The 12,861-nt window shown below is 47.5% G+C and overlaps 1 protein-coding gene across 1 annotated transcript in view; it reads right to left on the bottom strand.

The window, feature by feature from the left end:
- TDRD9 (tudor domain containing 9) overlaps positions 1-12,861 on the bottom strand; it is a 69,901-nt gene that overhangs the window by 55,354 nt on the left and 1,686 nt on the right. The window contains exons 2-5 of the mRNA XM_036244917.1: positions 10,660-10,766; positions 2,636-2,733; positions 1,055-1,276; positions 152-274 (exon numbers count right to left, since the gene is read on the bottom strand). Coding sequence (XP_036100810.1) covers positions 152-274; positions 1,055-1,276; positions 2,636-2,733; positions 10,660-10,766 — 550 coding nt within the window. The remainder of the gene's footprint in view (positions 1-151; positions 275-1,054; positions 1,277-2,635; positions 2,734-10,659; positions 10,767-12,861) is intronic.

The following is a 12,861-nucleotide window of genomic DNA, read 5'->3' as shown; positions in this document are numbered from 1 at the left end:
GCCTCTCCTCGTGTGCAGGCCCCACGACCCCCACATTCTGGTTCCTACTCCACACAACCCGGCTTGTCCCCGGGACTCCCGCTGCCCTGAAGACCCCACTCGGGCCCACCCCAGCTCCTCCTGTGAGCCAGCGAGGACCGCGAGCACCCACCTCGTCGATGAAGATGTGCGTGAAGGCCACCAGACTCTTGGCACTGACGATCTTCTGAAGCAGGACCCCCGTTGTCATGTAGATTAGCCTGGTGTCCTCTGTGGCTACTTTCTCCAGCCCTACCTAAATGTGGGGAGGGAAGGGGGAAGGAGAAAGTCTCAGGCTTAAATGACTGCATTTAACTCCCAAGCAAGGCCATGTTCATTTTCTCATGGAGGTAAGATTACAGGTCACTAAAACACAGGGTTCAAAGTAAAGCTAAAGTTTGGTTGATTTTTTCCTTTTTGGGTGGGAGCCTGGCTTGTCTAGTCATACCGGTTCTATCACTTTTACATTAAGACAACTGTGAATGAAGACATCTACATATAAGAATAAAATTAAAAGGTTAAAATTGTAAATGCCATGAGTGTAAAATTGTAAAAGCCTGCGAATTCTCACTTCTTCTCTATTCAACTGGAAAAAAATAAAGTTATTTTCAAGAAATTCAGAATTTTGCCCTGGCCAGTTTGGCTCAGCAGTTAGAGCGTCGGCCCACGGACCAGGGAGTCCTGGGTTTGGTTCCCGCTAGGGGCACATACCTCGGTTGCAGTTTGTCCCCAGCTCCGGTTGGGGTCGTGTGGGTGGCAACCACTCAATGTGTCTCTCTCACATCGATATTTCTCTCTCTCTCTCTCTCTTTCCCTCCCTCTCTCCCTCCCACTCTATCTGAAGATAGATGCAAAAATGTCCTCGAGTGAGGATAAAAAATTTTAAAAATTTTTAAAAATTCAGAGTTTCATTCTTGTTTTAATTATGCCATAGTTCTGCTCTATATGCAATTGAGTCGCTTCCATTTCCAGCAGGACATAACTGGATCTGGATAAAACGTGAACAGGAAAGGGGTCCTCTCCGGGTCCAGCTCACCTGGTAGCCCACCAGGCCCCCCAGAGTCCAGGCGCGCTCCCTGCTGATCCACCTGGCCATGCTGCTGGCCCCGATCTTCCGCGGCTGGGTGACCGCGATGTGGCAGTAGGTGGAGCGCTGGATGCAGTGGTCTAAGATGTACTGCGGCAGCTGAGTGCTCTTGCCGCTGCCCGTGGCACCGTGGATGATTACCACAGAATTACTTTCTATCAAAGAAATAACCTAGAATTGAAAAAAACAGCTTTCAAACTTGCCACAAAATTAACAATACAAAGTATTAACTGTGAACCAAAAGCTTTCTCTTGGGAAGACTTTCAGGATTTATTTTCCTCTCATCTTTAAAAGTTAAGTTAATGCATATATGAGTAACCAATGGACATAGACAACAAAGCTGGGGATGGGGTGTGGGGGTTGGGAGGAGGATGTCAATGGGGGGGGAGGAGAAACATCTGTAATAAAAATAAATTAATAAAAATTATTTTTAAAAAATAAATAAAAGTTAATAACCACCTAAATACCACAAAGGAAAGCAAAAAGGTTAAACATTTGCTACATTTAAAACCCTCTCGACCATGATGGACAGCAACAGTTAGGCTCCGGCAAACCAGGCTGGTTCAGCTGTCTGCATCTTCATCTAGAAAAATGAAAAACTGAACTGGGGTTTCTACAGCTCGGGCTCAGTCTAGATTTCCATTATTCTAAAGTTTTAAAATAATTCTACTGAGAAACATGAAGTTCTAGTGAGAAAAACACGAAGACACACTGTTACACTCAAGTGGTTTTAAAATTCCATGTCAAACTCCTCAGACACGTTTAAACAGCTCGGTTCTGCTGTCCGGCTGCAGGCAGCAGGGGCATTGCCTCCACGGCCACCAGCGCCCTGCGCCACCCTGGACGTCTATAAGCGCTGCGGCCAGGGACACCACTCAATGTGCATACTGGCCTCAACACTAATCAAGATCTCCTCTACTAACATTGTGTGATCCACTCTAAAACAAAATAAAAATTAAATTCAGAAAATTTAGTTCTATCTGTAACTGCTTCTTCCACTAGTATAGTAAATAAAGTTTCCAATAGGCTTATTTTTACCCATTTTAATAACATGTAACTCATTTAGGAAGTGCCTGTAAATGCTGCTCTTCTGGCCCAGCATTGCTCAAAAAGGTACCTCGGTGACAGATCAAGTCAGTCACCAGGCAGAAGGGCACTCAGGGCAGAAGCAGGAAGAAAGCTCAGTGGGACGCTGGGGGACTGGGTGCCTTACTTGCTTTCTAAGGGAACAGAATAGTGAGTTTTCTGTAAGATGCTCTCCAGGAGGGTGAGCACATATTTACTCAGACCTACTTCAGAGAAAAGACTAGACAACAAACCAAATGTTAGAAGACCAGCTCGGGATGCTGAACAAATTAAGCACAGCCCCCTGACCTGGTGGTCACACAAACTGCCACCTGCTGACCACCTGGACACATCCTCCACTGCTCCAGAGCCTCATACATGCCAGGGCCTCGACACTTTCAGACTATAAACCAAAAGCGTCAGGTCTCAGCATTTATTCATACATCATGACAAGAATACTCTTACCTCTTCCTTACATCGATTTATAGGCAAATCGGGATATTTGTAAGTTGTCTCTGGGATGCATGTGACATTGCTTAATTTAGCCAAAGGTGGCCTTGGACCTGGATTCAGACAAAGCGAACAAATACAATGTTACTTTTTCTCTGAAAAAAAAATAAGGCAAACAACCCAATATCATTTCTAATCTATATATACACCATATTTACACACACACACACACACACACACAAATACAAAAAGACGTATTCTACAAGCTAACACAGTTAGCAGGTAATCTACAAAGGCCCTGGTCCCCAGTATTCATAGTTCACAGCAGGGGGGCATTGTCCCGTCCTCTCATCACAGCCCTCAACATTATAAACGCAGTACTATCTTCAAAGACATGAGACCTGTAAAGCATAGTACTCGTCATTTGAAAATGGTACTCAAAGGGTTAGCTTAGAGCCAAAGCGGCCAGGACTCAAAGGGTTAGCTTAAAGAACAAACATTTATTAGAGACTTCAATAGAACGCACCATTTTGTTAAGTATTCGTGTTCAATCCTTGCTACTAAAATAAATTGCTAGCAGACAACCAAAGACAACTTATGAAGCACAGGTAGCCTGAAAGGGGCAGCCTCACTCCAGTCAAGACTCATGACTCTCGCTCGACCTGTCTCACTCACTCACTCACCGTCCTCCTAGATGTTCCCCCTGTAATTCTGGACCTCTGGAAACCACTTGACAAGTTGACACAGCATCAAGATTCATGGTATATGAACTTCCAAAATAAACTCTGCGGCCTCCCTGTCTTGCCCACGTTCAGGCCCAAGCTCAGTCCCCTCCCCAGATGTCTGTCCCTGGCCCACCTGGCCTTTCCCCCAGCCCTTCCTCCCTCTGTCCCCATATCGCCTCCCTCCACCTTGCCATCGTCCCCTCCCACCTGATGTGCACGCACCCAAGCTCTTTTTTGTTTCCCTATTTTTTTTCTCTATATGTATTTGCAGTTTATTAATTGGGCTGATAACATATAACTAAAATATGGCTCCTTGCCTATATTTGAATCAGGGTGTGCAGACTTGTTCTGAACTTTAAAGAGAAGAGAAAAGAGCTAGAGCTGTCACAACCTCGCAAAGCAAAAGCAGCTCCTCTGTGGATGTATTCTTTTGGGGCCAGCAGGGGCCCCTGACTTCGGGGCCGCCCTACACATCCTGCCCTGTAGCTTTCTAACCCGCTCAGCCTCACTGCTGATGCCCAACTCTCCACAACCAGCACCTTCTTCCATTATCACACACTTTCCTTCCGTTCCTCCTCTCCGCTGGTAAGATGTCACTGCTGCCCTTCCGTCCTCCCACTGGTGAACCTCCTCCCAGGGCTGTTCCAGAAGCAATCTCAGCTACAGTCCTTAAAGCCAACCACCCTACCTTCAAACCACAGAGTTGGAGTAAAATCCCACGTGTGAACACTTGCTAACTTACACTGGGCTCCTACGTGTCATTCAATTATCTGGAACTCTGAATGGAGGCTGGATATCCAGACCAGCCCACAAATGCAAGAACGAAGATGATATTTACATAAACAGGGAAACACACACACCTTCCCATTCTTGATGCTGGCAGTGTCTCAATCAGTAACACCCTTTTCACATACTATATGGAAAGGTCGAGAATCCACATGGCCCCATGAATGAGGGCATAGGGAGGGAAGGGTTCCTGGGCCGGACTCTGCTGGAAATTGGGGCACAGGCAAGTGTGGGGGACAAAGCGGGAGTGAGGAGCTCAGGGAGGTGCTCTTCAAAGGGGAGAGAAGCTGACAGAGAGTCTTAGAAAGACAAAAAGGCAGCAGCTGTATTTCTGCTAAGACCTGAAGCCCTGGTCCAATGCTGCTGCCCCCTGGCAACATGGATGGGACTTAGAAGCCCTGACTGCGGGCACAGAAGCCCTAACTGTGCTGCCTAAACCACGGCCCTTCCCCTGCGCATCACACAAAGGCAAGCTGACGTTTCCAGGTCACTGGCTGAAGCAGACCCGGCACAGACTAAGCCTGCCTCCATGTCCAGCGCCAGAGGGAGGACAGGGAACCAGAGGGTGTTCGCAGCTGTGCAGTCTCTCATCTGGGCGTCAGCAACGAACCAAAGGTAGGTGACAGGGAAAGCATCATGGCTACATTCTCAAGGAAAAGACAATGGATAATTTAATGCAAATCAAATTACAGAAGGCAAAGTAGTCCCAAAGCGACATGAGAAGTCCCTCAACCTCAAAAAGAGCTGTTCAGTGTTCAGTCTTTATCCTGGGTTACTAACATTAAAATACTTTACATGAACTGGAAAAATCTGGTAACCATAAAACACATTAGTTTTTATTCACGAAGCTACCCCACTATGAAATCTAACAAAAAAATTCAGTGGTTAGGGTTTCCAAACAGGATGTGATGGATTTTAACTGGAGAACATGTTAACGTTTCTCATCTTAAAATCTAGACACTATACATTTTAGAAAATAAACTCAACTCCTGCATTACCGATTTAACCGTGAAATTAAATCTTCAAAATAAGTATCTACATTTCACTTTCTCCAAGTATGGAATGGTATGCTGAAGACAAAATTAAAAAACTAGAATGAGCCCTGGCCGAGTTGGCTCAGCGGCTGGACTCTCTGCGGACCAGAGAGTCCCGGGTTCGGTTCCCGCTAGGGGCACGTACCAAAAAAAAAAAAAAAAGCCTAGAATGATGCCTTGGCTGGTTTTGCTCAGCGGTTAGAGCATCAGCCCCCGAACCAATGAGTGGCGGGTTTGATTTTGGTCAGGGGCACGTGCCTCAGTTGTGGTTCATCCCCAGTCCTGGTTGGGATCGTTTGGGAGGCAACCAGTCAATGTGTCCCTCTCACGTCAATGTTTCTCTCTCTTTTGCCCTCTCTTCTCTCTCTCCCTCCCCCTCTATCTGAACAAAAATGGTAAAATATCCTCAGGTGAGGAATAAAAAAAAAAAAACTAGAATGTTTCCCCTTTCAGTCCTTACACAGGTGGGGTGAACGTATAGTTGTGAGTATGCAAATCAGTTTGTTCTTGTATTCTTATTTATTATTGCATTATTTGTATTACACCTGTAAACATACTTTTGCCCACCTCTGTATATTCCATGTTAACTATTCTCTTAAAACCGAAAGAATTACAAGCACTAAAAAGAACCGAATTAAGGTAGGTACCACTGTGGCATTTAATCACAACTTACACACAGCCTCAGGACAAAGGCAAACAGAATCCGAAAGCAGGGGCCCACTGCTTGGTTCGAACTCTCAGAAAATGCTACTAAATCTCAGTTTTAAAAAATAATTTAGCCCTGGCCAGTTTGGCTCAGCGGTTGAAGCGTCGGCCTGCGGTACAGAGAGACCCGGGTTCGGTTCCCACTAGGGGCACATACCTCGGTTGCAGTTTGTCCCCGGCCCTAGTTGGTCATGCGGGTGGCAGCCACTCAATGTGTCCCTTCACATCGATGTTTCTCTCGCTCTCTCTTCCTCTCTCTCCCTCCCGCTCTATCTGAACAAAAAATGGAAAAATGTCCTCGGGTGAGGATAAAAATAAATAAATAATTAATTTACCATTTTAAAAAATATGTATTGACTGATTTCTAGAGAGAAAGGGAGGGAGAGAAAAAGAAAAGGAGCCCTGGCCGGTTTGGCTCAGCGGTTGGAGCGTCCGCCTGCGGTCTGGAGAGACCCGGGTTGGGTTCCCGCTAAGGGCATGTACCTCGGTTGCAGTTTGTCCCCGGCCCTGGTTGGTCCTGCGGGTAGCAGCCACTCGATGTGTCCCTTTCACATTGATGTTTCCCTCTCTCTCTCTTCCTTTCTCTCCCTCCCACTCTATCTGTACAAAAAATGGAAAAATGTCCTCGGGTGAGGATAAAAAAAAAAAGAAAGGGAGAGAAGGAGGTATAAAGAGAGAGAGATACACAGAGAGAGACAAGAAATTAGTTGCTCCACTTAATTTTTTTTCCTTTATTGATTTTAAAGAGAGAGAGCAAGGGAGAGGGAGAGAGAGAGAAACGTCAATGAGCGAGAACACTGACTGGCTGCCTCGTGCATGCCCCCACTAGGGATTGGGCCGGAAACCTGGGCATGTGCCCTGACCAGGAATCAAACCAGTGACCTCTTGGTGCATAGGTCGATGCTCAACCACTGTGTTACTCCATTTATTTATACATTTGTTGGTTGCTTCTTTTACGTGCCCTGACTGAGGATCACACCTGCAACCCTGGCATAGGGGCACAATGCTCAAACTAACTGAGTTACCCAGCTGTGGCCCCAGGCCCCCAAAATGATTTACCTTTAACTACGTAAAATGATTCTATTATAATGTACAGAAATGCAATGCATGTGTGTTCTTGGATTTCTATTTAGAAATAATTTTAAAAACACTTAGAGAGCCTGGCCAGTGTGGCTTAGTGGTTGGGCATTGACCCATGCACCAAGAATTCACCCTTTCAATTCCCAGTCAGGGCACATGCCCAGGTTGTGGGCCCAATTCCCAGTGAGGGGCATGCAGAAGGTGGCCAATCGATGGTCTCTCTCACGAATGTTTCTATCTCTCTTTTCCTCTCCCTTCCTCTCTCTCTAAAAAAAGATCAATTAAAAAAAAATTTTAAACAGAAAAATAATACCTGTATCACACCAAAGTTAAATACTCCAAGTACGTAACTGGATATAAGAAAACGCTTCCGCTGATACTTGTGGTGCAGGACTGGACTCAGAGGCAGCGAGCAGCTTCATCTCAGGGTTCTGACGTACACACACACACACACACACACACACACGTGCGTGCACATGCGCACCTCACCTCTCCTATTCAGGGCAGCACAACAGGGGGCAGCACCTCCGTGCCTCCCACAGCCTTCTCTGTCACGTCCATGGGTCGCACAGCACCAAGTTCTGTCGGTCTGTCCCATAACTGCTCCCACCTCCCTGCCATTAGTCAGCTCATCGCATTCCATCTCCCCTCCTGAATCCTCCTCAGGTCCCACTCTGGCCCCTCCAGCCCAGTCCCTCCTATACAACCAGAGTGGTTCTTCTCAACACAATCTAATCATCTGACACTCCCCTGCTCCCTTCACACTCATCCCAGGAAAGACACAGAACCCTGAATAGCTTCCTGCTGCTCTGATAACCAGAGTTCTTAGCTGTGGCCCCAGGCCTGTTCCCAGCCAGGGCTCCGCCTCACCCAGCCTCGCCCAGTACAGCAATCAGGTTCCTGTGACCACTATAACAAATGACCACAAGCTCATGGCTTAAAACAACATGCATTTCTTCTTATGGTTCTGGAAGTCAGGGGTCCAACCTCCATCTCCCTGGGCTAAGATCAAGATCAAGATGCTGGCATGGCTGGTTCCTTCTGGAGGCCATGGGAGGAGTCCGTTCCAGATCTGCCCAGCTTCTGGAAGCTGCCGGCACTCTGTGGCCCCGGGCCTCTCTCTCACATCACGCTAGCCCATGGCTTCACTGTCACCTATCCTGCTGCTGACTCTTACCCTCCTGCCTTCCTCTTCCAAGAGCCCTGGGCACACTGGGCCCACGTGGACAAGCCTCCCCACCTCAAGCACCTTAACTTGATCAGAGCTGCAACATCCCTTTACCATGTAAGGTAGCAGTTATAATCTCTGGGGATTCAGACGTGGGCCTCTCTGGGGTGCCTATACTGCCCCTGCCTGACCCACCCATGCCCACTCCAGAGTCCCCAGCGATAAGGTTGTCCTCCAGGGCTGGAGCCCAGGCTTCCTCCCATCACACGGGCTCTGCACACATTCCCCCTCCCCTTGATCCCCATGCTGCCAGGGTAACTTCTACTCCTCCTCCAGCTCTAAGCTTTCCTGAGACCCTAGCTGAAGTCAGAAACCCTTGTCTGAGGCCCCCATAGACTGCCTTTCCGATGTTCTCCGAGACCATGTGTTTGTATAACTACAGAGTAGACAGTCATCTCTGTAAGAGACCAGGCCTTTACTTAGCATATTCCCGTTGCATCACAGTCCCGGGCACACGCCGTGATCAACACTGTCACAGAATGAATCCTCCAGGTGCAGGCAAAGCTGTGATTTATGGGACTTCCTTGTGAAAAGCTGCACATGGATCAAGATGCCAAGGATCAAGGAAGATAACAACAGTTTCAAACGTGAACCCAAATCAAGTCCATAGAGTGGACTTGTGGTCACAGGCGTTCATTAGCAGCCAGGCTTCTTCTCCAGTGGGACTCTGCAGGGCACTGCACAGGTGCTCCAGGGTCTCAGGGCTGCACACTGGGTGTGCCCAGGGCCAGTGGACGTGGGTGCAGCCAGAGCATCACAGCACAATCATCTGGACCCAACACGCCCCCAGATGGGCATACCAGACGACGTCTCTACAACACACGAGGCCCCTTCCTGCTGCACTGAAGCTGTGCTCCTCCGCTCTTCGGGGAAACCGCCAGCCCTCAGGCCGCTGAGGCTACCCTTCCCACAGGGGAGAGGGTGCGATCAACCTTCTCATCGGCACAGCTAATCCCTTCCTCAGTGCAGAAACACCGCTCGAACGCACGCGTTTCCACTACCACTCTGGTAACAACGTGCTGGGTTGTTCTGACACACGATCCTCCCGAGGGCAACTAAAGATGCTAGATAGAACACACAAACATCACCTTACAAGGACCAAAGGGCTGAGGAGACACCAGGCCAAAGTCTACAAGAAGGCCGGCGAGGCAACAGTGAACGACAAGAAGCTGAATCAAGTGACAAGTGAAAACTGCAAAGTGAAAGGGACAGCAAGCTCTGAAGAGCTGTGCTCTTGTGGGGGAAAGGCATTAAGAAGGACCTTTTGGCCCTGGCCGGTTTGGCTCAGCGGGTAAAGCGTCGGCCTGCGGTCCGGAGAGACCCGGGTTCGGTTCCCGCTAAGGGCAAGTACCTCGGTTGCAGTTTGTCCCCAGCCCTGGTTGGTCGTGCGGGTGGCAGTCACTCCATGTGTCCCTTTCACGTCGATGTTTCTCTCTCTCTCTCTCTTCCTCTCTCTCCCTCCCACTCTATCTGTACAAAAAATGGAAAAATGTCCTCAGGTGATGAAAAAAAAAAAAAAAAAAGAAGGACCTTTTGCCTTTTATTTTATATGCTTACGCAGTGTTTAAATTTTTACTTTTTTTATTATTATTATTATTTTGCATTTATCTTCAGATAGAGCGGGAGGGAGAGAGGGAGGAACAGAGAGAGAGAAACATCAATGTGAAGGAGACACATCGAGTGATTGGTACCCACACGACCCCAACCAGGGCTGGGGACAAACTGCAACCGAGGTACGTGCCCTTAGCGAGAACCAAACCCGGGTCTCTCCGGTCCTCTGGCCAACAACACTCTAACTGCTGAGCTAAACCGGCCAGGGCAAAATTTTGTTTTAGTATGTTTATTTTTTAACTATAGAATTTTTAAATAAATTTCTAATTAACAGCAAGGTAAAGAACAGACTATGAACTATATTTATTGATTTATTGATTTATTAATCCTCACCCGAGAATATTTTGCCATTTATCTTCAGGCAGAGAGGGGGAGGGGAGGAGGGGGGAGGGGGAAGAGAGAGAAAGAGACGTCGATGTGAAAGACACACGAACTGGTTGCCTCCCGCACGACACCAACCGAGACAAATTGCAACTGAGGTATGTGCCCTTGACTGGAATCGAACCCACAACTCACTGGTCCATGGGCCGATGCTCTAACCACTGAGCAACCCCACCAGGGCACGAATTATATTTAAAAGAGAAAAAAAAATGATAAGTTTAGCCCCCCAAATCCCAAATTAACAAGCATTATGAATTCTTTATTGACCAAATTACTACATTTCTTAGACTTTTAAGAATTTAATGTTTTAGGAGACTTGACTTGGGGTGGTGAACACACAATATACAGATGATGTATTATAGAACTGTACACTGAAACCTATATAATTTTACTAATAATATCACCCCAATAAATTCAATTTAGAAAAAAGAATCTGTTTTAATGTGTGAACAGCTCACGCACCCTGTTTTGCCAGTTAATGATAGTTACCTGGCCCACTGGCTGAATGGTCCCTGCCCTGCATATCAAATTCTCGTGCTTCGAGTTGTCTGTACGTGTTAATATACTCCAGTTCTGCACTCCTCTGGCTAAGTGACCTGCAAAGAATATCGAAAGTGAGTATACTGCTTCCAGGATCCCCATGTGCCAGAGGAATTTTCAAATACTTTTACATTAAGTCACAGAAGAAATGCAAATAGCCAATAAATGAGTAAAAAATACACTCAAATTCACAGTCATTTACCAAGTAGATGCAAATTAAAATGATGAGAAGCCATTCTTTCATCCTTCAAATTGGCAAAAAAAAAAATGCTTAAAGCTTACAGGGAGGGTGGCAAATGGGTCTCACATGTCCTCTGAAGGGGGAAAACTGCCGGGGTCTGTTAGAACCAACACCTGCCCCTCAGCGTCTTCCTCGGAGGTACTGCACATGCAGGCTGGAGGCGGTGCCAAGGTGGGCGTGCACGCCCGGTCCATTCAGCTAATGCTGACCATCAGCAGCAGGTGCAAAGCGCTGTCTCCCGGAGGCACAGCCGTGAACAAAGTAAACCTTGGCACTCAGGGACCTGTCCTCCCAGGGAAGGAGACACAACACACCTACAAAACACTCATTCATGACAGGGAGGGTCTCAGGGATTCCAGGGAGGAAGGCTGCCTTTCCATCTACCTGTGATGGTTAAAACAGAGGGACCAGATAAGCTACGGCACACTCTTCCCTAATCCTTATCACTTTTAAAAAATGCCATATGGGGCTATACTCGGACTAATAGATATGAATGTCCAACCCAGCCCTGGTCAGTGTGACTCAACTGGATGAGTGTTGTCCTGTGCACCAGAAGGTTGTGGATTTGATTCCAAGTCTGGACACATGCCCAGGTTGTGGGTTCAATTCCTGGTCAGGGTGTGTGCAGAGGAGGCAGCTAATCAATGTTTCTCTCTCTCTCCCCGCTTCTTTCCTCTCCAAAATCAAATTTTTCAAAAACATCCAAAACATTCCATAAGAAAAGACAACTGCACTGTGACATGCAAACTATGTATCATCGCAAGTAATTCGGTTTTTAATTAATTAATGAGCAATGTCTAACTTGAATGCATTGCTATCCGAGAAAAGACGATTCACATGCTAAAATGTGAGGCTGACTTTAATAAAATGCTATCTATCTGCATTAAAGTCGCCTTCTGATTTATACGAATGCTCTCTGAGCATTCTTTTGGTTACTATTTCCTGGTATTTACTCATTAGTTCACTCAACAAAGCCACGGGAAGGGCTGACTCCAGGCCAGGCACTGTCCTGAGACAGCTGCTCTCGCGGAGCCTGCAGTCTCGCTGCAGGATGAGAAGTGAAGCTTAGGGTGTTAGTGACAGGACCCCAGAGAAAATGCAGCCAGCAGAAGAGAGGGGCAAGGAGAGATGCAATGTTAACAGGGTGATATGGTGACATTTAAGCAAAGGTCAGAAGAAAAAAATGAGAAAGGCCATGCAGGTCTGTACAGGAACACAGGTGAAGAAGGGACAGAGCGGTACAGCGAGTGTCGGGCAGTGAGGCCTGGCTGGGACAAAAGACCTGCTCTGGGCAGAGCAAGAGGAGCCAGGCAGGAAGGGGTGAGGCAAGACTGCAGAGAGCCTCAAGCAGAAACCCCATATTTGTTCCGCACCCAACATGTTTCCGAGATTTTACCATTTCCGAAACAAACATAAAAATTACAGCAATCAGCCCTGGCAGGTTTGGCTCAGTGGTTAGAGCATCGGCCTGCGGTCCAGAGAGACCCGGGTTCAGTTCCCGCTAAGGGCACGTAACTCGGTTGCAGTTTGTCCCCGGCCCTGGTTGGGTCATGCAGGTGGCAACCACTCGATGTGTCCCTTTCACATCGATGTTTCTCTCTCTATCTCTTCCTCTCTCTCCCTCTCTCTCCTTCCCACTCTATCTGAACAAAAAATGGAAAAATGTCCTCGGGTGAGGATAAAAAAATAAAAAAAATTACAGCAATCAAAGGAGGTCACTGAGAGGAAACGGAAGGGCTCAGCATCCTGCAGTAGGAAGCCTGGCAGGGCAGCGTGTCAGGATAACTTCTCCAGGCACCAGGCAAACGGGACGTGAACACCTTCCTGCTGAAGGTAGTGAAGCCCTACCCTGTGAGCCATGGGAGCTGGCGACAGCCACACACACCTCTGTGTCACGCACGGCATGACAC

This window comes from Molossus molossus, unplaced genomic scaffold, assembly GCF_014108415.1.
Source record: "Molossus molossus isolate mMolMol1 unplaced genomic scaffold, mMolMol1.p scaffold_m16_p_1, whole genome shotgun sequence".
In the NCBI taxonomy this organism is placed as follows: Eukaryota; Metazoa; Chordata; class Mammalia; order Chiroptera; family Molossidae; genus Molossus; species Molossus molossus.
Note: the sequence above shows the minus strand (reverse complement) of the source record. Positions and strands in the feature narration are given on the sequence as shown.